Below are 26,037 nucleotides of genomic sequence, written 5' to 3'. Positions count from 1 at the left end.
TACCAATAGCACAGCAAGGACTCCGCGCTCCCTGCGCCTCGTTTTATGCTCAGTGCATTCAGCGGAGAGAACCCGGTAATGTGGATTGATTATTTTTACCTTAAGCCTTTGCTGCGAGTTCTAAGAAAAGCCCTTCTCCCTTACAAACCAGCGACACCTCCCTGCACGAGGTTTCGGGGACAGCGGGGGGAAGGCAGTTATGTAACAGCTGCAGGAACTGAGGGGGAGAATGAATGTCAAAACTTGCTAAAACACAAACCCTGGAGCCTTGCGGATTCAGTCTCCAACATCCATCAAACATGATTAATTTTAATGTCACAACATTTTAATGTCAATTACTTTTAATGTCACTGCTTCTTATTTACTGGTGCAACCACATTCTGGAGCTGATAAGAGATTTCCCCCAAAGAACTTTTAAGATCAAATAAAAGAAAATAAATGCAATAAGCACAAGCAGTAGCCTGGTGCCTCTCTGCTATTGTAAAGCTCTTGATGTGGTGAATCCAACTGCATTTCAAAGGCCAAGGCATTTGAAAAATAGAGCATATCTGAGGCTTTTCTGTTCAGGGTTAAATTACTACTAAGTAAAAATTTGCTTCTATGCATGTTTCCCAGACTACATCAATTTAGCTAAAGATGCCTATTAGATATGTGGCTTGATATTTACAGTAAACTATGCCTCCAGACAATATTTTTAGCGTTGCATAAAGTAGAAAATAACAAAGTCCTGATTCTGGTTCTCTCATAATTTGTGTATAAACGGACAGCACATGAACTTAGATGGTTGAGGAAACAGAAGAGCTTGATATTCAACATCTCCAGATTATCCAGTTGCTGGGGAAAAACAGGAGAGCTAAAGATTTTTGTAAGGCATCGTGTTAAAAATCTATGTAAATTAAAAGCCGTTCAACTACTGCAAATATAAAAACCTGGTGTTTCATTCAAATTCTTTGCTTTCATTTGCTCTTTGGCAGAGACAGCAACAGCAGACAGCAAATAGGGAAAAGGAACTCAGGACATGTACAAAAGCTGACAACAAAAGAACAGAAACAGTGAAGTATGAACAGGGTGACTCAGCCTGCACAGTGTTAGGCAGCTATACCTAAATAAACTATGTGGTACTTATACATAGTACTATATAAGTGCTATATACATATTATTTGTTTGTTGCTTGCTATGCTGAAAAGCAATTAAAGCACCCTCCTTTTGATGCAACATGGAAATAGCTACTGTATACTTAGAACTCAAGTGTTTTAAAGACTTGATTGAGTCTGAAGGAAATTTGTGGGTACAGCTGGCAACAGCAAGACTGGTACACAAACGTCTGTCTGTGAAGCAGACAGTTTTTTAAAAACAGTTTTTTAAAAACAGTTGGAGATCAAAACCTCAAACCCCACGAGGTTTCTCAAAACAATGAAGGAAGTTTGCCTGTCCTCAATCTTAGAATTTACTCTAAAGACAAGTCAGGCCTCTAGTCTAATACGAAGCTTAACAAGGATAAGAAAAGGAATTTGCAAAACAGAGGAACTAATTAAGGAAACTGAGGAATAGAAGTCAAATACCTGCATTTTGAAGCACTGTATTACCTACTGATGTTTGTAGCAACTAGAGCTGATAAACTGATTAATCTGAATAAAAAAGCAACATTTTTCTTTGAAAATGAATGGATAAAACAGCACATAACCAGTTATATTTTACGCTTAGTTAAATGATGATGTATATGAACAACTGAACTGAGATGAGTAAGAGGGCATGAAAAGACATCATTGTATAAACAAACTGCTTTGTTTGGAAGCAAACTACAGACTGCAGCTATTGTGTTAGGCCTTTTGCTGTACATGATTTTGATCCTCAATAATTGTTTCAGTGTGGTTTTCACTTCTCAGCTACATAAATTTTATTCATGACCCTTTTGCAATAGAAGTGATCTAATTTTGTTTCTGTCCAAAGTCTGCTTGGAAGAACTATCTCAGACCACAAGCAGTAGCATTAGAGCAGATTAATTGTTGAGGATCTGCTTGAAAGGAAGTTGGGGAAATTTAGCCAAAGCTTGATGCAACATTCAAAGCTCTGAGCAAAGACCTTGCAATTAGGATCACCCTAAAGGAAGTGAAGGGAAGAACAGATAGCTTGTAGTAGTTTCCTAGGACAGTTTTTAAACAGATGTAGGCCACACTAACAAGACCTGTTGGCTCCACAAGGTTCACAGCACACCACCTTGACTGGACATAGACGAGATGTACACGTCAGTTCTGGGAGAGGATTGCTGGTTCCGCAGGAGAAGTTACTGCCAACAAGAATAAAGCACATCTCAAACCCAAACCAATAAATTGCATGATTTAAGAGTTCAATACAGACAGGGCTTGTGTTTGTAAAACAGATCACAGCTACCTTCTTTTCTAGAGTCTAAGAGAACACTGGATCCAGTCATTGATATACATTTATCTACCCACATTTGCACTTGTCACCTCATTTAATGGTAATGAATTATGCAGCTCTAGAGCTACTACCGTTTTATTTCAAAAAGCTTCAGCCATGCATATTTTAAGACAGTGGCAGTTCAATGGGACGTCTGACGTGCTTATTTCCACCAATATGTTACTGAATTACATCTCAATACATAATAAAACTGTAAGAATGAAATTCAATATTGGTAGGTTTTCAAAGCCGGAGTAGGAGACGTGGTTCTGTTAGTGTTTCCTTCCAGAAAACTGGCTTACCTGCTCTACCAATAGACTGGTTCAGCAGCACATTTAAGGAACTAACAATGAGTTTAATCTTGGTTTCTATTCTGCATTTCTGAAGGTTCAGTTTCCAGCTACCAGTTCTTAAAGGTCGTTTTCTTCTAGACCACAGAGCATTCTAAACTGTTACCTAACAAAGAACCCTTGAAAATAGGTATTTAACTCTATTGTTAAAAAGAAAGGCCCACGACGAAGCTTGGACTTCTCACCCAATGAGAGCAAGGCAAGGACAGGCGCTCACCCCCATGTGCGCTCGCCCCGAACTCCTGCTGCTTCCCATGCCTGGAGCAGGGGCTGTCCTGATCTCAGGCCCCATCCAGAAACGGGGAGGCTTAGCATGAACCAGCCCTAGCTGTCAGTTGATGTTAGGATCCAGGACTCATTCAGAACCGGGGGTGGGATTTAAATAACACGATGAGCTGCTTCATTCTCCCCCTCTTTTTAGGGGATCAATCACAGCACCATCTCCTGATCAGTGCAAAGCATCTATTGCATCACCCTTGTGCCTGCGTTGACCCAGACACACCAGTGCATGTCAAAAAAACCCATTTACTATAAAAGGTAATCAGGTAAAACATACAGAGGTGCCAAGAGATGCAAGGCAGTGCATTCTGACAGAGCTGTGTATACATCTGACAGCTAGCATAGCCCAGAGTCATCTCCCAGTCTTAAACAATTCACATTCCTTCCTGAAGCTAAATTGCGCTTGGCTGCATTGTTTCAACAAGCAGGAAGGCAGCCTCGTGCCATGGGTTTGCTGCAGGAACCTTTACCCTGACCCAGACTAAGCTAAACTCCCCAGGCACAAGCCCTGAACAAAGCACCATGTTCCCTTTGTTTACACACATTAGTTGCCCTGAACCAAGCAGAGAAAAACATCACTGTTGTGGTGCTGCATGGAGACCTGGCAGGCCAGCTTTGTAAAACCACCTGAGGCTCTACAAAACCCCAAAGCTCAAAAGATTCCTCAACAGGATCCCCAGCCTATTTTTGGTTTTAAGTCTTCCAGTCTGAGAAATTCTCCTGCCCATCTTCTGTACTGCAGCCAGTTCAAATTTTCTCAAGTGCAGCAGTTCAGACCTAGAGATTCAGCCAGTGCCCACACCTTTTCTATTAGATGTCAGGAAGATTTGTTTCCATGGAAGGACTGGTTAGGCGTCGTTGGAACAGGCTGCTCAGAGAAGTGGAAGAGCCACCAACGCTGGAGGTATTTAAGAGATGAATGGATGTTGTGCTTAGGGACATGGTTTAGTGGTGACTTGGTAGGGTTAGGTAATGGTTGGACTTGATCTTATGGTTCTTTGCTGACCTAAATGATCCTATGATTCTATGAATCAGTGCTTTAGATAAACTTTTAGTCATCTGGTCCAGTAATTCCTAGCTCCTTATTTTCATGTTCGCTTTCAGGCAGAAGGAGTCTGATTCACTGGCTGAATCTATGCAAAAAAAGTCAAATAGTTGTACATTAGAGTTACTGTAGAGTTTCCAAAGCATCTGGCAGACAGGGTCTGATTCAATTGTGACAGCTCACAGAAGCGAATCCAGGGCATGAATAACTATTGCAAACCTATGGGCCAGAGGAAGAAAGTGTGGCTAAATGAGTATATTAGCCACTTGCTGTTACTGAGCACAGGGTGTCTAATGAACTTCACAAAGCATTATAGAATCATTTAGGTCAGAAAAGACTTAAATGATGATCAAGTGCCCCATTAACACAAGCGTGCATGGTTACATGGATACATTTCTCACAGCACGTTTCATCTTCCTCTGACTTCCCAGGGTTATGAGTTGTACATTTAGGCCTTTTAAAGGCACATCGTATTGACTTGCTCCCTACGTGCACTGCCCACAGGTCTATCTGCACGTATCTGTAGTGCTGGAGGCATATAAATAATGCCTAGAAATCCATTGGACCTCTCTACAGCTAGTACAAACAATACCACAGAAAATGCTGATACTCATTTGTATTTTGGATTATGACATTAGCCATGAGTTGCATGTGGAACCTATTGTCAAACCTGGTCTCATGTTCTTACATGAGAATAAGGGTAGTTCGTGGGGAAGGGGATCAAGGAGAGCTGTAAGGGTAACGACATAAGGGGCTGGAGCACCTCTCCTACAAGGACAGGCCGAGGGAGTTGGGGTTTTTCAGCCTGGAGAAGGGAAGGCTCTGGGGAGGCCTTACAACAAGCTTCCAGTGCCCAAAGGGGGCTGCAGGAAAACTGGGGGAGGGACTCCTTGTCAGCGGGTGCAGTGATAGGACAAGGGGTAATGGCTTTAACTGAAAGAGGGTCAATTTAGATTAGACTTTAGAAAGAAATTCTTTACTCTGAGGGTGGTGAGGCCCTGGCCCAGGTTGCCCAGAGGAGCTGTGGCTGCCCCATCCCTGACAGTGCCCAAGGCCAGGCTGGACAGGGCTTTGGACAGCCTAGGCTGGTGGGAGGTGTCCCTGCCCTGAATTATGCCCCCAAGTATACACTTAAGGGTATCAAACTTAAGTTTCTGGAAGTCCCTACAGTACTGACTAGGAACAGCTGGAAACATCTGGCCAGGGAAGAGTCCCTCCTATTTTTATCCTGTTCCTGTATTCTTCCCCTCAGATCAGCACCTAATAATTACTAGAAACAAGACACCAGGCTAAGTGGGTATCCTAACCATTATTGTACCTCTTATTCTGTAACACATTATATTAGATGTTGGCATTCTGACTGGGACACAGTTTTAATGTGTGAACCTTGCACTGATAATTAACATGCCTTTTTGCTCTTCGCTTGCCTTATCTGGAGTGACAGGAGCTACACACCCCTTGTCTCCCTTTTTCAAGCCTAACTTTATCCTCCCAGCCTCAGCTTCCTGTGTTTCTTCATCTCAAATGGAGAAGCCTTAACAGCTTCATAACACTGCAAATACTTTACTTTTGTTTGCCTAGTAGAGGGAGACAAAATCAAATGGCTCCATACTGGGGACGACAGCGGTTCATTGGCCCCAGACCACACAAGTCTCCACATCTGGCCCTCCTTAACATCTAGAAACGAAACCAGAGCATCTGTGTGCCAGGCAGAGAGTCTCATCCGAAATTCCTGCAGAATAATCAAAGAAACACCACCCACTTGCAGGGTCCTGACTGATCCTCAAGGCTCATTTGAGAAGAGTACAGGTAACAGCTTGATTGGAGCAGCCATAGCAGGGTATCCCGCATCGGATTTATGGTCTGGTTTGTCGTGAGACCAATTCCTTTGATCTCATGCAACCCCGTAAGTTAACAGCCAGCTGCTTCTGGCATCCTGCAGGATGGAAGCTGCTGTTTGGGGGGGATGGTATGAGGGGAGGGGACTTGTCATGGTTTGCTCAGAAATGTTTTATTCAGGCTGTTTATCCTCAAAAGAGCATTCTCCTTTTAGATTAAAGTATCTGGATTCTGTTTATTCTAAACACAGGAGACAGGACTCAGGCATTTCCTCTTTTAGGAAGCATGGCTGAGCATATTTCCTACAAAATTTATAAAGAATTGAAGTAAGGACTTCTATGGCTCCCGAAGACTTCAAACTCATCTTCACTAAATGCATTGAAGGAGCCACAGCTCTGCCACAGCACAGTTGCAACACATGAAATACAAATGAAAACAGACAGCAGCTACAAGCTCTTTGAAAAGACAGACCAACTAAAACATAATCAAACTATTTACCAATACTCTGCATTGTTTTGTCTGAACATCATAAACCACATCATATAACAGACAAGGCATTTCCCTTTATACAGTTGGGGAAACCAAAGCTCCAAAAGGACTCAAAGCCACCTGCTGGGATTATAGCTGAGATGAGAGACAAATTAACTAACAGATTTCAACATTATCGCTGAAAAGTTCTCATCCCAATTGACTGCAGTCACCACTGCAGCTGGAAGCAGAACCACAGATTCCTGCCTCCCCATCTCTTCTATTTAGAGACAACTATCTCTCCAAATAAAGATGGTACCCAGTTTTTTATGCCATTTTTCATGCATTAGCCACTGTACTTTATATGGGAAGTCTATCTCCACCTTAAGCACAAGGAAAGTGCCTCGCTCCGTCTTGCAGGAGACAGGAAAGCTGGATAATGAACAGAGCTCCTCTACCCATAAGGCCAACCCATCTCAGCTTCCATAGCATACCTCTGGACTGATGCAAGTCTCATGTTTAATCTCTCAAAATTGCCTAAGACATTTTTCCCTGGCATCTACCCTCAACATTCATATATTATGCACTACTTTCTTCTGGATTCAAAGTAGTTGTAGAGAATACATGAACGGTGACTGCTATTTAAGATGTCTGCAGAAATAACATCTATCTGCTACATCAAGTCTTCCCCGTCTGCACAGCCTGAACATAACTGATGGTGTGTGTTTATAAAGCATGCATAATCATTACCTGCTCAATTACTGTTGTTATAATGCATGGTTTAGCAATAAGTGCTGCCAATTGCAGGGCTCCACCAGCTCCCTGTATTAGGGGGATTCTTCATGTTTTGTTTGTAATCATCAAGCCCAAATTTTATGCATGTTGGCTCAGGATATTTTTCCTTTCCTTTACATTATCAGTCTGCTTGCCACTTCCTTGCTGAAGGGGATTCCTCACTTTAAATTCTTCTCTTGGTAGGGCAGGATGGCCTCTTTTGGTTGAGGATTATAGGCTCTGACAGTGCCGAGACAGAAAAATACAGCCCTAGACTGATTTAAAGCAATGAGCAGGGCTGTTCCCTTAAGATCAGTTATATGCAGCTACCTACCATTTCCTCCTCCTGTAACTCAGACCTACTCTGTACCCGGCCTTATCCAGTGTCAGCAAATAAGACCCAATGACCATCTCCACTCCTTCATGCACTGTATTTAAAAGTGAGTTAGGAATTTTAAATACTAACAATGAGGCCACACTGCTGCTTCTCCTCCATGGAAACCAAAGCATTTTACTGAGTCGTGTCAGAAGTGACAGTTAGCTGGGGCAGGGACACTAAGGCATAAAGGAACAAAGACTTGGACATGCTCACAAACCTAAATCCATGGCAATTAGATCATATTGCCAGGCAGACCCCTACTGAAGGGGTACTAGAGGACTTTTTGAAAAGAACTTTTCCATGAGCTCAACTCTGAGCTAATCCAAGGAGAACCATCAGAAAAAAATGCCATTTTATTTCTTCCATTCTGCTCATAGCAGAGCATCATAAAAGACACATTAAAATCAGCAAGGATGGAGAGCCAGTGCCAATTCTTCCTTGAATCATCTCCACCCAGGAAAGAGGAAATTCCTCCCCTCCCAAGGACTAAAGACATTCCTGGGTCAGTCACTACATCAGGTACTTCCCATGCAGTGATTTTCCGCCCCACTGCCAGAAGCTGGAGATTTACAGCAAATGCTCCGGACTCCATCAAAAGCTTACAAAGTCTCAAACCACAGGAGAAGATATGCATCTAGAGTTAAAAGAGCTTTAACGTATCCCAGGAATGCCTCACTGGAATGAGGGCTCTCTTCTCACTGCAGCTCTTCTCTGAAGTTGCTCTTTCTTGGCATTGGATTGGGTTTCTGTGCACATGGCTGCAGAATAGGAAGCACTGAGAAGGCCAAGCGAAGTCCACTGCACATTGTTTTTCACCACACAGCATGGGAGAGGCTGAAAATCTGCTCTGTGTGTAGGAAGATAGCCAGGTATGGCACAGAAAGGGGCAAGGTTCTTACACATCTGCCACTGGCAAGCAGTAGAAGTACTTGCATTTGAAGGATTCTCCTCGTCGAAGTCTTCAAAATAAAGGACTTGGCTCTGCCCAGCACATCTCCATCAACTTACAGTTTTAAAGTACATGGAAAGTAAAAAAAAAAAAAAAAAAAAATGCTGTAAGTGACTTAACTGTTCGTTTAATATATTTCAGAGCTGGGGTAGGGTGTGCTGTACACTAATATTATATACTTTAAAAAAAGCATGAGCTTTATCAGTACATTAGTTTCTGAAGACAAAGAACATGTATCCTACTCAGAGCTAGTAAAAGGAACAGTCCAGGTCTTCAGTAGCCCTCATTAACACTGATGGGGGAGAAAAAAAGGAGTACCAATATTGTCTGGTTAATTTAAGAATCCTTTCACATGCATGAATAATCAACTCCTCTCCCCAGCTTTTCGCCTAGAGATGTTTCAAGACAAAGGGAGGTGCAAATAAGGAAAGAATGTGAACTAAAGCAACATTTTCATTCTTTTTAGAAAGCTAGCATGAGTTTTGGGAGCTGAGAAAACCCAAGTAAGAATATACTTGAAGAACTGTATTTATTATCTCCTATATTTGAATGTCTCTAAAAGAAAGCACTAATTAAACGAAGCGGAGATTTTTGAAAATGCCCAGTTACCATGCTTTCAGAACAGCTTCCAAAGGGCCTGCATTATGGCCTGGCAACTAAAGCTTTAAATTAGTTCTGAGCACTTGCCAGGAATGTGTGGTTCCTGGCACCCCTCAGGTGTGACACAAGTCTGCTCTGGGCTACAGTAAATCACTTTTGCTAGCTGGGCCAGTGTTAAATAAAAAGCATAAAGAGCTCGGGTAATGGGAAAAAACATACAAACTGAACCCAGAAATGGTCAAGTTAGTAAAATACATAACTTCGGTGACAAACTGATGGGATATTTTACCTCTTGGGGTCTTCAAAGCAAGCCTGGCTGTCCTTCTGGAAGAGATTTTACTCAAGCCCTTAAAATGAATGCAGAGATAAAGATGAAGTTCTTCACCCTCCAATATACTTGAACAATTTCCAATGCTGCCCTCAATTTCCTTCCAACCGTCAGTGTGTGTAAATCAGGATCTCAAAGCTTTTACGGATATGCCTGAGACAGATTTCAGATATGTTCTTATGTAGCTTTAACGTGCTGAGTTACAGAAGCGGTGAGCAGTCCATGCACCCTAATTACACCATGGAGCTGGTCAGTATTTAGGACCTTTAGGAAAATATAAAATTGCTCACAGAATCTGCTTTGTGATCTGGTGGAACAAACCCCGTTTACAAAAGCTCCTAGGTGAGCACCCCTGGCACCACATCTAATTGTTCAACAGATGCTATCTGAGTATCTTAGGTTCCCAGCTTTCCTGTCTTCTCATCGCATGAATTTATGCTCCAGAACTACCTTGCTTGGGTTTCACACAAGCAGATGCGAACCTGGTGACTGCCTTTATACAGCAAGCAGGAAGAAAACTAGGTTTAAGACATTCTGGTTTGCTATGCAAGCTTTGAGTCTGCAGTGTTGTAGCAACAGTGCAAACAGGCAAGGAAATGGTCCCTGCTACAGAGCACTTACATCCAAGAAAATATCCTGAATATTTGCATCTGGTACAATAAAGCCCCATTGCTCTGTTCACAGCCTGGTTTTGGCTTTCTTTTCTTCTGGTGCTTTCACAGAAGAGAAGACACAGGGTAAGGAAAGATGCTTGCTGACAACTTGAAAAGAGAAACACCACAGCCTCCGCTGCATTCAATGCCTTTTTCTAATGGGTACATACTCATTGCTATCCCACAATGGAAACAACATGCCCAAGGCATTACTAAATAGGAGAAAGATGGGAGCTCAATTAGAGGAAAAAAGTATTGTGCAATGCAGGATAATTAACTCCAGAGCAGAGGAGCTCAGGTTTTGAACATCCCTTGTACCGGGTCACACTGGGGCTGAATTAACTAACAGCTGCAGAATTGTCTCCTCTCCTTACTCCAGGGGAAGCCTTGGGCTACATGGAAGGCGCTCTGACAAAGCCAGATATGCTGGGATGTATTTGCCACAGAGTGACACTGATGGGAAGACTCCAGAACTGCAACATCATCTTCACCCGTTAAGCTAGTACCCAGCACATCTTAACAGGCTATCGCTTTGGCCTTTTATAACACCATTTTCAGCAAGTTCAAAGCACTTGCAGCTCATCAGGGAAGGTTTGCTTCATTTGTGAGGGCTCTTACATTTACCAGCCACAACAGAAGCTGAGGCACACAGCAGTTGAAACCAACATTTTCAAATGCACCCCAAAACTTTGCTTAAAGGACACCCAACATTGCACATAGCTGGTGTGAGCACATCAGGCTCACAGGTCCCTGGACTTGCATCTTCAGCAGTACTGGCTCTTTATAACAAAGTTCATCACTTGAAACAGTCAAAACTAACAGGCACTTAAAAATGGAACGTGAAATTACTTAAATCACAGTCACTGGCAAAACCAACAAGGGAATCTAGACATCCTGAATGCTGTTTTGACCAGACACCACTCAATTACTTAAAGCCCCCCTTTGGAAAAGAAATAAGAAAGTAAAGCATTAGTCAACACAAAAGCTATGCTTTGTCTTGTTAAAATCCCCACTGTCTCCAAGCAAGAGCTTGAAACAATGGAAATGGAGAGGTTTTACCCACAGCACAGACCACATCAGAGCAAGACAAAGCTGTGCTGTGGAAACATCGATCCAGATTGGATGGATTCAGTAAAACAACTCCTTATGTGAAGTGCTGAGACTGAGGATTAGCAGCAAGTGACACCTCTGTCACGTCTGTGATGGATGCCTATGAGACAGACCTACTCCAGACGTGGGAGCAAAACGCCACAAAACCTTCAGAGCTGATGCAAGACTTCAGAGGCCTTGGAGCAATAATGCCAAATCCCTCATCTGGAATTGGGTTTCTGAACTTTGCTTACAAAAAAAAAAAGCTCTGCTTTGTGCTCAACTGGCTAATAACATTTTTTTTCCCTGATAATGCAGCACCGTCAGTTCTAGAAAAAGATATTCAAGCGTCGGCTCACAGGAAAACAGATGAAACCAGCACAAGCGGCTGTCAATGACACCCAAGCCCACAGGCTAAACCAAGCCAGGAAAGGCTACCACTGCTCAAGGAACAGCAGCAGTGGGGTTATGGCAGTAACAAGCCAACATCAGATCTTGGTTTTGCCAGATCACTGATACATATTCCTGCTCCTACTTCAGAAGCAGAGGGTCACAGATCCTCAGTTGCCACAAGGAAGCTGAGCATTTCTCTGCTGTTGTTCTGAAACCTGCTCAGGCCCAGGATTCCACTTAGCTCCCCTGTAAATTCAGCCAAGATTCTAAGTAACTGTCTAAGACGTCAGACCTGGTCTGCTACTCATCTATCAGAGCAACAAAACAGCCTTCCTTCCCAGTGTTTGCCGAGTCCTGATTTTAGCTGGAACCTTTAAAAGCTCCTATAAAGTAAATAAAGCAAGCACTTGCTAATAACCCTTCACTCAGCAGCCCCACTTCACTCAGAGCTTAGTGCAATCTGATGAAGGAAATGAAATGCTTCACTACGTGTGACTGAAAACTGTGACACCATTTTAAGACTGTTTTTAACTTGAGCAGCCTGAAGTAATCTACCGAAGACATCTGTATATGAGCTGTGCTCTGGCTTCCATTGGCAAATATTGAGGAGGAGCCAGACCCAGATGAGAACTTCCCCTAACAGAGTAGATTAACCCTGATAAAATTAAAGCAATTCCAGCACCAAATATCCCTACCCATGGAAACATGGAAAGTAATGGGGTAAAGATACTCAGGGAATAAACTTACCAAAGCTACGTGGTTTGTCATTTGACTTCTGGCTATGATTTGACTTGTCACAGTACAAATGAGAACTGCAGCTGCATCGGGGAACATGGACCTTCAGCCCATGGAACTGGGGAACACAGACCTACAGCAGAATCAGCAGAAGGCCTTGCTCATCAGGCTGCCTCACTGTGGGTTTTATCTTCCTCTGGCCTTCCACATTACAAGGGTACAGAATTCATTGCACGGCAGCCACACTGTTTTCTACCAGGCAGCTTTCCGATCAGCAGGAATGGCTACCTCCCTTACTGACCACACAGCTAAAAGCCACAAAATATTTAACATTTCTATTTCCCTGCTCCTAAGACAAGCTGGGATGCGGCTGGGGTCAGTCTATCTGACATTGCCAGGAGAAAAAACAGTCAACTTCTGCCTCAAGGCACAAGCCCCGAGGAATTCTGTTTCCTCATCAGTCATTCTGCCACCTCCTTCCAGCCTTCCAGTCCCAGTGGGCTTTTTGAAGGGCATAATAGCTCTTAGCTCTGGGTAAAGCCCCTGCAGCAAATCCTTCAGAGTTACCTGAAAGTCAGTTGAACCCCTTCAGCAGACTCCTTACCCATTTTGAGCAAAAAAGTTTGTTTTCCATGAGAAATATTCATTGTTTCTTACAAGATCCACAGAGCATTTAACAGATATTTGCTGAAGCTGCATGTCGCCGCACTGAAATGAGCTTGAGTGCCAGTAAATGCCTGAGCAAAATGAAGCAATTTCCTTAATATTACCCAACAAGGCAGGATCCACAGCAGGATTCCCAGCACCCCACCAGATGCTGGTCTTGAGTCTCGCTTCATCAGATTTGCTCTGGAATTACCCTACCAAAACAGATTTCCAAATCTGTCTCTGTACCTTTTTTTTTCCTGTGGAGGTTTGATAGATGGCCCTTTGTTCAGAAAGAAGCCCTGGTGGTGGAGAATGTGGTTTTTCCTCTTGTCCCTGGAATTGTGATTGGAAATAATTGGAAGTGTCACTGGAAGTAATCAGAAGTGACAGTCCCTGGGCTATAAGGCTTTTGCTTCAAGTCTAACGATCCCCCCCGCAAAACAAAACCTAAATTTAAACAATGAAGTCACAAAGTGATTTGCCTTCAAGGTTGAAAACCCTGCAATTCTTTTTTTGAAATGGAAAGAGTGCCTGACTGTTTTAGTTCAATATTCAAGGCTTGCTGTGTTGTACGAAAGATTCCCCCTGCACACAAACACCCCACCATTTCCTGGCACTCTGCAGCCCTACCCCACAGATAAAGGCTTACATCTATATTAAACATCTCCATAGCCTTTAAAATTTTATCAAGGCTTTAAAAAGCAAAAAAAAATAGCCTAAGCAGTCTGAGCTATGAGACTCAGCCAACATGCATCTCATAAATATTCCGAGTACTGGAAAACCACCTCATTCTGATGTTTTTGCTGAGGCACATAGGGGGAAGGGAACATAGCCACTTGATTTTTCATACACCAGTTCCGATGAAGCCTCTCACCAGCCCCGTTCACGCTGAATGCCATCCAGGCACATAAGGAAAGATCTACCTGCTCAAAACACTTAGAGCCTCAGTAGCCAAAGGAAGTGAAAGTCAAGCCAGTAGAAAAACAGTGGGATCCAATCCAATCCAATTCACCATGAACTATAACTGCATTCAGATTCCCTGTCCTTACTTTAAACCCCCCGCTAATGCTTCCCCAGCCATCGCTAATGCTGGTTTCCCAACTGTGCTTTTCTTTCACCTTCAGACACTCCAGCAAGCACACTACTCAGAGGCATGTCCACAGACACTGCACAGTTTTCACAGTTACTATGCCACTGCTCCTATTTACAGCATTTTAGGGAACATCTCTTCTGAATGAGTGCTGTTGGGCATATGCTTTAAGACAGATTTACAAGTGTTCCCTTTTCCAAAAGCCACAGCGAAGGACGAGGGGACTCCCAAATACTTGTAGCATAGCTGGCTTCCAGGTTCTGCTCTACATAGCATCTCAACACAAAAGAACAGGTTTGCGCTAGATAGCAAGACTGTTTTCTGCTCTCCCACGTGGAAAATAAAGACATTCATGGCCTAAACATGTGCAGCCCAGAGTTTCTTTTGGAAGGACTCCTCTGGTAATAACCATTCACATCATGAGTGGAGTTTCTCAGCACAGTGGTGCTCTAAAACCCATTATCCCATTTTTTCTAATCAAGTATATTATTACTAAGTAGGAATAAGTCAAACCTTCCCATCCCTCAGAAATCATCCCTCCAGATGACAGCTCAAGACACTCAGCTTGATAAATCATAGCTGATGGATTCAGCTGTTTGTCACTGATCACTTCTCCCATGTTTTAGGGCATACTAAAAAGGGAAATGACTGAGTCAGAGCTGCAAGGGTTCAAAACATGCAGCAGTACTGCTATGTTGTCGTGAGGCAGAATGCACCCACCTGGGCCTTTGTTTCCTCCTCTGCTAGGTAGGCTTCCTATATTCTCTACCCAGGATCACCTGGTTGGACTAAACTAGCTACCCAGAGCTTTATGTATTTATGGCATTTGTCACAAAGGATGCTACAGAAGCAGCAGAGCCGTATTATGGCAGACCACACGCAGTCAAGTCATTGACAACAGTTGCCTCTAACTATGCACACTCCATTTCAGAAAGACTGTTTCCAGAAGAGCTGCCTTCCTTCTACAAATGCGTATTTTAAGCACAACAAAAATTTCACTGACCTTTTCCTACCATAGGCAATTAAACTGCAGGCAATAAGCTGAGCTTTGGCCTTTCCACCCAGTTAGTTGGGAACAAGTCACACTAAGGCTTCATACTCATTTTGCAGCCTCTAAAACGTGGATGTCAGCTACATGGGAGAAGAGCCAGGCTGAAAATACCCTCTGTAATGTATATCGATTCTTGCAGGACAGCAACTCTGACATCATGAATCTGTGTCTGGCCCATTAAGAGAAATGCTGAGTGAGCACAATTGCCTCCCCCTTTTTTTAAGCTGTCAAACACTTCACTAGAGAAGATGATGCAACAGGTGAAGGCAAGACTTGTCATGATTTTTTTTCCTCATCATTCACCAGCTTCAGCGCATTTCACAATTGCTCAGTCCTCATCATAACTTGTTGCAAGCAGAAAAAACTTGTTGCAAAGACAAGTTAGATTTCCCTTAGATTAATCCCTTCTCCACTTCACACAGAAAAGCTGAGACACCAGAAAAAGGTGTTTGAGAAAACCTAGCAGTGGTGCTGTGCTGAGGCAGGACAGGACCCATCCTCCTTACATATTCTGGTTGCTTTTACCAGAAGCTAGTGAGGTTCTGGGGAAAAAGACTAACTTTACTTTGGGTTGCTAACCCACAGCCAGAGCTCCCAGTCACTCCTGCATACACCTGCTGTGTTCTGCCCAGGTGGAAAGCACTTTTCGGGCAAGGTGTGGAGCCCAGGCTGGCAGAGGTAGGCTGTGGTAGCAGAGCTCTGCTCCCTTGTCATTCCACTCAGACATACTGAAGTAGTAGATCAAAGGAAGAGGAGAGTAACAAATAATAGAAATGTCGCATCCTCCTTCCTCCTCTCTTGACTTCACTTCCCATCACTTGGCACATTTTCCATTGCTGTGCATCCTGCTCTCACTGTTTCTGCATCTACTACTACCCTGGCCTTTGAGGATCTATTCACAGACCTCAATGACCTGAGTTCACCCTTGGCTTTTTGCTGGGCTGTTTCTGTAAACTAACCATTTCTAAAAACAGATGAAGAAAGAGCTCGGGGAAAAGAGACCCAGTCATCTTCCAGACAGGGCACCACCAACTTCCCGCTGCACCCAAAGTAGCCTCTGTTTTGTAACACGTGAGTGCAAGCAAGACATGCACAATATTAAGTGCACAAGAGCCAAGTTTCTTCTACACACATATAAAGCCCATTGCAGATCTGCACTGCGTGCAACATACACAAGCAATGCTCCTGCCTTGGCTAACCGAGGGGAGTAATTTAGCTGGAAACCTAAAATACACTTTGACTAAAGCTGTGGGAACCATTTCTGGAGAGAAGAGGCACAGCAAGCAGCTTGCAACCCCCCTCTTCACTGGTACCGAACACACTCACAATCGTTATGTGCAAGTGTGCTTGCCACACGGTGCAGAAAGCAGATTTTTGCCAATACACACACTTTGTCAGAGTGACTGTTTACATTTCCTTTCATGCAATTCCTACAAACTCAAACAAGTCGCAGACTGTAAACCTGCTCAGTTCCCTATAAAGCCCTGTATTTGCCTTGAGGAAGACAGGGGCATTTGTTGTGATCCAGAGGATAAACATGGGGATATCTCCAAGCCCGTTGTGCAATGACAAGCATTTCTGGGAAGCTCGCTCTGCTGTTACACAAAATGTCCTTCTGAAGTGGGCCAGAGTACCCTACAGAAACAGACCGCTAGTTCTGTGGAGAGGAGACAAGGCCCAGTGTGGGCACAGTGGCAAAACACCAGTTGTTTCGCATGGGAAATTCAGAAAAGTTGCCTCCCCACACACACGCTGTTTCTCATGATTAAAAATGAATCCATCTTCAGTATTTCAACTCAACTTTGGCACGCTGCTATTCCCCACTCTGGAAGGTTACCTTTTTTCTCCTTTTCCTTCTTATGGTTAAACTGAAGAAAACAAAGGATAAAAATAACCCCCAAACCAAAACCAAGCATTTTAAACATTACGTATCTGAACTATTTCATGTAAAATAAAGCAGTACTAGAGAAAAATAGGCCACTTTTATGAAGTGCCTTGACAGAAAATATTTGATGCAAACCAGCCCTGGCTTTAAAAGAATTTTAGTGTCTCACAAGAAGTGTTAACCCTGATATCCTGCCAGATAGCAACTCACTCAATTATGTCTTGCTTCTTTGAATTCCCCCTGGAGCACCAAATGGGCACACTGCTTCTTTGCTCTTTCCCTATGTTTTCTTAGGGCAGTGTTGTACTAAAGAGCTCTTGGCCCTCTCCTAGAAGTAAATTCACACCACCAACAATTCTTGCTTTCATCTGGTGTTTTGTTGACTGCTTCTAGAATCCTCTCATGAAGAAAAATCAATTACGTTAATTATTAATTATTTGAAGTTGTCTTTGGGAGAACAGCCTCCTCTTGAGCTAAATAAATCAAGAATAATTACCTGCATTCCTTCATAATCCAATGAAGGAAAAGATGAAATCCACATGGCAAAATCCTGTACAGAACCCCTGTTCACAGCTACATATTTTCTTTTTCTTTTTGTACTTCAGTCCTGAGCCAAAGATTTTTGTTAAGTGCTGTAAAAATGTGGGGCAAAATTCTTGCCCCACCAAGCTTCTAACCTAAGAACACCATGAAGCAAATAAAGACAACAGAAAGAGACATGAGAAAACCAGGAGATAGTAAGTATGTTCAATATTGGTAACCTCAGAAATTTGGGAAATACCCAGAGACGGAGCAGAAATAAGAGGAGTTGAATTTTTGTTTGCTTAAAACAGCCTCCCTTGCTTTTTACTGGTTCCAGGCAGAAGCATTCTATCACAACGAAAGCTCCCCAGTAACCTCACTGGGATGAATGCTGGTTTTTATAACACAGCAGTTCTTGGCTTTGCTGGAGTGTAATGTTGCAAGGTTTTAAGAAGGGCCTCGAGGATGTGTGACAAGGCACTGTGCAGGTTGCCCGTGCTCTTACAGCAGGAGAAAAAGCAAGTCTCAGAAGTCAGTCAGTATACAAGCACAGCCCCAGGCTGACCTGCCACTGCCAAATGCTGCAGAGCAGCTTCCATTTCATCAAGGATTTTCAGGCTGGGATTCTGGTGGATACCTAGGCAAGCGCATGCTGTCAGACCCAATCGCTCATGCCAACAAGCACTACAGGGATTTGCACCATAACCTTTCCCAGCACAGTGAGACAATCAGGTCTTGGTGTTCAGTGCAGCAACTGTGTTCCCCTGGGACAGCACTGCAAGAGAGCCATTGACCTCAGCTTACAGAGCAGAGCTCAGCCACATCCACACAGAAGGTACTTTTGCCATTACAGCTGCATCCACTCCAGCAGAATCACTTCTACACAATACACCAGTTCTTATACACTGAGCACATCAGACTACCATAAGGCAGACTAAATATGCAAGTCAGAGCCACCAGGTACACCTGCATCCATCAGCCTCAGTACGGTACATACGTCTCCCTATATCACATATCACTGTACCCTACTTTTGCCTTTTCCCAAGGACACCATATGCAGAGGTAGTTAAGACTTGGCTCCCAAGGCATCTGTGCTTCATCTAGGAGGGCAGACTTCTTTACATCCTGCTGGCTAGTCAGATTTAAAGAAACCACAAAGACATCTTTGCAGTTACTGAGGTTGAAGCTAACTGCAAAGGTCTGAAAGCAGACTTGACCATTCCTCCGTGCAAAAAGAACTCCTGTGGACAAGCAGCTGCCCGCTGCTCACGAAGCAAGATCTGAGCAATTAGGGCACTGAGATGAGCAACCCCTAACGCTTTAAGGCAAAGGTTCAGTGTCAGCAGCAGGACACCAGAAAGCTGGATGGCTGCATTGGTTTGGCACATCTACTCCTTTGGATCTCGAACCCACCAGTTTCTGAAGGGCAAAGCACATACACTAGCCAAAAAGAGAAGACAATAGTCTAATACCAGAGTAGAAGCAGGCATACAAATATTACACACAAACATATTTGATTACAAGAAAATGAAATTTCCTTTTACTTTAGTAGAAAGTTCATTACAAATATTCAAAATTGACTTGGACTAGGAGATGGGAAAATGTAAAAGGAGATTTCCAGAACCTGAAAATTTAAATCAATTAAGCAAAACATATGAAAATATATTTACTAATTATTTTTACTGTCTGAGAAATAAACACTCCATAGTGAAGAATCAGGAATTTCCCTTGGAAACTTCCATTTTCATCTTCAAAATTACAGTTTGTTATATTTGAAGCTCAAAACAGGATTTTGACCAGCCACGGACCAAGATGAGAATCAGACATCACAACTACATGTAGGCAAAAATTGGCATGCATCACCATCCTCTCCACACTCCTTCCTGCTTCATTCACCTAGCCTTTGCTACAGAAGCATGGTCTTGCTCTTGGCCACGTTCAGGAAAGTCTTGTCATGTTTTAACAGCCTCCTTTAGTCACTGACTCCTGTTTGCTGCCTCCTCACACAGCTGTTCACTTGCCCCAGAGGTAAACAGTGCAAAAGACAAGGACTGTATACACGTACCATTAACAATAATCAAAACCCAGAAGAGGCAACCTTCAAGGTTTACGTGGCTTCTCTAAACACTTCTCCCCACACTACTCCTTCACTTTAACAGCGAGAAAAAGCAAGCCGCCACTGACACTTCTACACCCTTCTACTACAAAGGAGCAATTAGACGTTCTCAAGCAAGCAAATCAGACCACCCAGTCTCCTTGTTTTCTCTCCAGCAGGAGCCCTGAACAGGGACTGCCATGATTCCTCTTCCCTAGAACATGCTTCTAATGTTGATAAGTAAAGCTCGACTTGGAGCAGAAAGATCAAGTTGTCTGTTGACAAGACAGGTACGGCACAAGCAAGTCTAGGGGCAGGTCAATGACAAGGAGAAAAAACATTCTTGGCTGTGCTGTGAGCTCTAGGAAGCCACTTATCCTCCCCTTGCCACAGCTGGGACAACTCCCACAGAGGCTGAGGAACTTAGTTCATGGGTAAGTGCATAAGCTCTTCAGGGCAGGAATTGTCGTTTCTTTTGGGCTTATGCATTACAAGCATTACGGAGATCCCTTGATTCCAAAGAAATGGGAACGATTAAAGCCCATTACACTCCACAGATAAAACTAGTAATAGTCACCCAAAGGATAGTTGTATTGTCATGACAGCCAAACGCACTTTTTCTGTGGCAACAGCTTATCCCTTTTGTTCCAAGCCTTCATCATGGGGGCTCTGTGAGAAGATACACCCTCTGAAGAGGGTTGGTGGATCAAAGACTGCCGTTATCCATTCTCCTTAATGAGGTAGACAACCTTGCCTTCCGCTTCCTAATTTTCAGAAACGCTCATTAGCCATTTCTGCACAGCAGACTCAGCCCATGCACCTCTAACAGAAGCCCAGGTGTTCATCCAGTTCTTGGTGCCTCATCTCAGTCTTCTTTAAGCACCACCACATGGAGACAAATTGCCAAGGTAAATGTGCAAATGTAGGGGGGACAAACTGCTGCCTGCATTCCCCTATGGATTCTTCACCATGTTCAAGTTCCCTCATTCCCACAGATAAAGCCTTTGCTAACAATAATTCCCAGAGCAAAAAACTTTTCCATAATATATTCAGCAGCTCTAGAGATGCTGCCTTTCTTTTGGATGTCTGTAAAGCTGGATAGTTCATGTCCCACGCCTGTGAGACTAGAACAGGTCTGTATTGTACAGCATTACTTTTTAGGACCCTATCCAAAACCTGTTTTAACTGTGTCCACCCACATCAGTCCCTCACCATGTGGGGCACAACTCTTCCGTGGGAATCAAAGACCTGACCCCTTCCACACCTGTACGCAGGTTTCTGGAGGGACAGAAGGACCCAGGAATCACAGCCCTCATTCAACCACAACAGATCTCAGAGCTGTCCGCTTGTCAGCACTATCTTGTGAGCAGAATGGAGACAGAAGCTCACTCATCACATTACAGTGCCTCTGGAGACACAGATACCCAGGCTGCTTCTGAGTCACTCTTGTAGGCAAGACCCCCTGAAAGACCTCAGGGCTGCAAACCCTTTCTCCATAGACTACGGATTTAACAAACCTCGCTTTTCAGCCCTTCTACTTTCTCTCCCCCCTTCTTTTACTGTTTCCACTCCTGTTTTCTTCTCCTTCACTCCTATTCAACAGGAAATCTCTACCTATTTTCTTTCCTTTCTTTCAGCAGCCCTTTTCCCTCCCTGTTTCATGCTCTTTTGTTTTTCCCCCCTTTCTCCCTTCTCCCATCCTTTTCCTCCTGAACTCCTCCCTCTTGCACTTCAACACATCTGTTTTTAATCTGAGACATCAATTGGAAACAATAACCCCTTTTCATTTTAAAAATCTGAATGTTAAAGGCTCGAGCAAAGCAAAACAGTTTAACAAATTTGACACTATGCTTGGAACAAAGACATTTTGTTCACTTTGTTTTGTCAAAGAGGTTCAAGCCCCTTACTAGTACATTGTCTGAAAGCGCTGCCCTTTTTAAACAAAAACACACATTCCTAAAGGAGTCTGTTTGACCACCACTTCTAAAAAACGATTCCAGATATTAAAAGGTCTCTGGCCATCAACCTGCTAATAACCAAAGCAGCGAGAAAAGCACCAAATGACACTGAAATTGGAGTTTTCCGTAAAAGTTTTTTCTTTGCAAACCCGTTTAGCTCATCAGAAATGAATTTCAGTCGCGCAGAGAGGGCGCATGGAAGTTACATTAAACACCGAACACCAAAAAGCCAACCTACCTAAAAAGAGGATGGAAAGTGCAGACATTCCGTCTCCAGGCAAGAGGGGGACTTTTCCTCCCTTTTTCTTCCTTTCTCCCAGGAACAGCAGGCAGACCTGCACAGGATTCAAAGGAACGCCTCTGGAATGCACCGAGTGTAATTGCATCCATGCGCCAGAAAAATAACCAACTTCACTCTTTCTTCCCTTCTGCTATTCATCTCCTTGTCCATATTCCATCCAGATTCAGCGAGAGCTTTTAGATTTGCGGCTGGTAATTCAGGCCCTTGAGTTTGTGGATGAGGAGAGAGGCAGTGCAGCAAGGAGTTCACATCTCCAGCAGCATAGAACAATTTTGCATGTCTGAAAAGAAAAGGAGAGAAGCAGGGGAAAACACTGTGCTCAATGTTCACCACATGGCTGCCTCCCAGAAGAGCCCCTCCCTACCATCAGCTGGGATTAATAGTGAAGACCAGTCATGTGGGTGAGGTAAAGATAACTTCTAGCAATAATATATATGTTTACCTTTGGGGGAGAAACAAGAGGATTTCTCTAGTGTCAAAACAGTTAAGTTTGGAGGCAGTAAAATCCAGCATGGAAAAAAGAATCCGATTCGTCACTCAAGGGCTGGAGACAGACTCCCTCGGAAAAAGCACACATGCACTGCGGAGTTATAAACACTCACGTATATACATTTTATGTACACTATCTTTGTAGCTAGTAAGCTACGGAATTGAAGCTTTTAGTCTTACTGGAAGGATTTCTCCTGTCTGGTTTATTATTTTCTCTTTGAATAAATCTGAGTTTCTAGGAAAGAAAAATCCTAAAAATTCATTTAATCACACATTTTGTCAGTTGTTTCCCAACTAGAGAAAGGGCCAAATCAAGCAAACATTGTATATCTACATTTAGTGACCCCTCTGGATAAATTCATTAGGATACCCTCAAAGGCATTTTAAACCCGAGCAGCCTCCCTTCAGCCTCACACTAGTGCAGTCAGTAAGCAAGCTTAAAAAGCTAGCTTAAATATACCATATTTTCTGCCATTGCTGCAGTTCAGACAAAATTCTCACTTTCCATAAGAAGGATCAAATTTAATAGAGTCAAGTTCACAGAAGGTTTTGGCCATCTACAGAGCTGAAACAGCCAGAACTGAACTTTTTAAATGCCTCGCTAACATTTCTAAATCTTCCTGCTCACAGCAAGACTATGGAAGCAGTGTTTGATATGTGCACATATGTACCACTGCTCCGATCTACAGCACTTCACACATACAGGTCGTGCTTACACCTTTACTTCCACATACCCTGGGATACATCTGCTTTTCCGAAAAGCAAAGCACTTTCAGCTTTCCCACCTGCATATCAACAGAGTAACACAAACACCACAGGGGCTGTAAAACCAACCAAGTGTCTGAGTAAGCATTCGGGTGGCTGTCTTGTGCTGACCTGTGCTGCCACAACACTGCAAATCCCAGGACCCTAACTAGATGATTTAAACACGCTGAGGTGCATCTATACAAGCAGCAACTGTACATTTTCTAAGCACAGGCACACTCACACAGCATCGTCCAAAATGCACAGCTGCTTGCAAATCAAGTTGACCCACCTTGAGCAACTTGGGACTGAAGGAAAGCTTTGAAGATAAAAATCCTCTGCTTCAGGAGCACTTACGAACATATCTCTAAGAGGACAAGCAGGCCATATGCAAGATTGCCAGCTTGGAGCTTGCAAGCTCTGACTTCAGTCCCAGGCTCTCTCAGTAGCTCCCTGGGCAAGACCATCTACATTTAGTTTCTAAATGGATATCCCTGTAAAATCAGGGACAGCATGCTGCTCTCCCTCTCCAGGGATGAAATCATTGTTATTAAGTCCACAGTGAAGGCACTATGTTTAGAAGCTCTATGGGACCTCATTATCTTGGCTCTTCATTACCATACAAGCTTTTCAAGCATTTACTGGAAGATGGGAAACATTGCCACCTCAGACAAAGTGGGGCTTGAGATTCAGGTAAATACCATTAGAGAGAAATAACATGGATAAAATTTATCTTTCTACATCCTCTTTCATTAAACAGCATCCTTTGACCCTATCTGCTTCACAGATAGAAACAAACACCCAACTCCTCTCCAAAACAGCTGTTATCTATAACAGTGAGAAAATATTTTAGACAGCATATTTAACTAATACAGGCGAACGTAACAGCTTCTACAGAGCATCTTTATCTGCATCATCTGCCATAGCATTGGAGCTGGATTCCTTCAGAGCATCTCCCACACCCTTGACCAAACAAGCTGCTTGCTTTCAAACGGTTGACTGGCTCTGAGAGAGCATCATCGATTTTCAGTGCAGAACACAAATCAATGGAGAAAAGTGCATTTAATCCTTTCCTCCACTTCCCAGAAGCCAAGCAACACCAAGCCTGTCTCTCTGCATTACAAGTCTGACAGAAGATGTCCCAAGCTATGCTGTGAATACCCAGCATGCCGCTTTGCTTTAATTGAATCAATGCAGCACGAACTAAGGCAGAGAGAAGTGGTGACACCCTGCACTTGCTGTCCAGCCTCCACGGAAACAGAGAGCTGGGATGTTTGGAATATGCCCACAGAAGAGGAGGAGGATGCTGAGGATCAGAGAGGAGACCATGCATGCCAAATCTCCTCCATCTTCTCAGAGGAGCCACTCCACAGCCTGTTCTCCCATTACATTCAGTCCCTTCAGGAAGCAACTCAAGAAAAAAATACGTTTTGGGGTTCAGTGGGGATTCTCCCTCTGGTGTTCATACCCCTTACAGCAAGGTATCTCGCTTGTCTGTGTAACAGCAGTGACAGGCTAGCAAGGGCTGGTGTAGGTACATACAAGGACAACCATACCCCCCCGCCTTACACCAGCACAGCCTCTCTCAAGACCTTTGCTGACTGCCTGGAGGTTACAGAGGTCTTATCTATAACAAGTTCTTTTTTTTTTTTTTTTTTTTAATCCCCAGAAGGCAATAATTCTTCTAGAAGGCTCATGAATGACTTCACCTGTTCCTATACAGTGCTAGCACAGCATGGAAGATACCTATCATATGCTTCTCAGCAGGGAGAAAGAACAGGGGAGTAGAGAAACTGCTGTTTGTTGTCATAAGCATTAAGGAAAAACACTCAGTAAACAGAGTTGTTTCCAGGGTTCCCGTACTGCTGTTAACAAGCCACAGCTTTAAATCTGGGGTAGGTCCAGATTAAAATAGCTGTACACAAAACACTTGTAGAAACCCTACAAGCCCCACACCAGCTTTTTCATTGTCTTCCCTAGTGACTTCTCAGTTTCAGCCCCTTTCACATTTGCATCAATCCTGCCAGGAAAGTACGCTCCCTCAAACCTGCACATCCCAAGAGCCTGCCCAGCTCTTGCTAGCTCATTCCTGTACTGGTTGAAGGATGTGGAAGGGACCCTCTCCCAACCTTTTTTTTTTTAAAAAAACAAACATACAAAAAACCCCACTGGATTATTCTTTTCACCTGGTTACCCCTAACTCTGGGAAAATAACCCCTTGAGGTGCAGCTGCCCCCTCCACTGCAGAGCCACGTGCTGTCTTCCCAGGGTCAAGTGGTGCTGCACACACCCAGCAGCGGCTCTAACACCCCTACCACCTAAAGGAAACCGGAGGGAAAAGCATTCTCTTCTGAAGCAACAACAGAAAAAGTCCTGCTTAGACATTCAAGAAAAGTAAAGAAACCAGCTCTACTATCACCTTTCTTTTCTACCTCTTCCTCCAGGAGTGTTATTACGTAGCAGGAGCAAATGCTATCACTACTCAGCCACTCTCTTGTATTGATTCTTTTAGTCTGTTCTCCAAGACTCCCAACAGAAGCTTCCCACATACAGCTTAAGCGATTTAAACAATTTATTCAGACAGCCAGTAGAAAAACAGTGCTCATCCATAAGGATGTCCAGAAAGGCACTTTGAAACTCCAGAGCAAAGCTATGCTGCGTTCAGCTTCTAGCTTTGAAACTTTACAAAGTACAAAAATACACTTCACCAAAGGAAAGGCAAGCCACACAGGCAAACCAGGCTCCAAGTAGTAAAGCTCAAAACAGATAAGAAAGAATACTAGGGCAGAAAATAAAATCCTTCACATAAGCTTCTTTTCACAATAGTCTGCCGTTAAAAATGTTGCTTCATACCACATCAGTGCTCAGATATTTACTTACAAACTAGTTGTTTAAGAGTCTCCATCTCTCATGCAGGCTTCAATAATTGATCATAAAAGCATCATTAGTCATTTA

General features: G+C 43.4%; 1 protein-coding gene across 13 annotated transcripts in view; it reads right to left on the bottom strand.

Annotated features, from left to right (window-relative positions):
- Nucleotides 1-22,767, bottom strand: part of CLMP (CXADR like membrane protein) — a 48,846-nt gene extending 26,079 nt beyond the window's left edge. For 2 of the 13 annotated variants that reach the window (XR_004780128.2, XM_035555654.2), the window contains exons 1-3: nt 21,787-22,200; nt 13,194-13,280; nt 2,181-2,287 (exon numbers count right to left, since the gene is read on the bottom strand). Coding sequence is in view for 11 of the 13 variants with exons in the window: in XM_035555654.2 (XP_035411547.1) it covers nt 2,181-2,287; nt 13,194-13,280; nt 21,787-21,938 (346 nt within the window). In the remaining 2 variants the exon portion in view is untranslated. The other 11 variants (XM_035555656.1, XM_035555658.1, XM_035555655.2 and 8 more) reach the window with 11 other exon arrangements.
- Between the last annotated feature and the right edge of the window lie 3,270 nt (nt 22,768-26,037).

This window comes from Cygnus atratus, chromosome 22, assembly GCF_013377495.2.
Source record: "Cygnus atratus isolate AKBS03 ecotype Queensland, Australia chromosome 22, CAtr_DNAZoo_HiC_assembly, whole genome shotgun sequence".
In the NCBI taxonomy this organism is placed as follows: domain Eukaryota; kingdom Metazoa; phylum Chordata; class Aves; order Anseriformes; family Anatidae; genus Cygnus; species Cygnus atratus.
The sequence above is the reverse complement of the archived record's forward strand: the minus strand, read 5'-3'. Positions and strand labels throughout refer to the sequence as shown.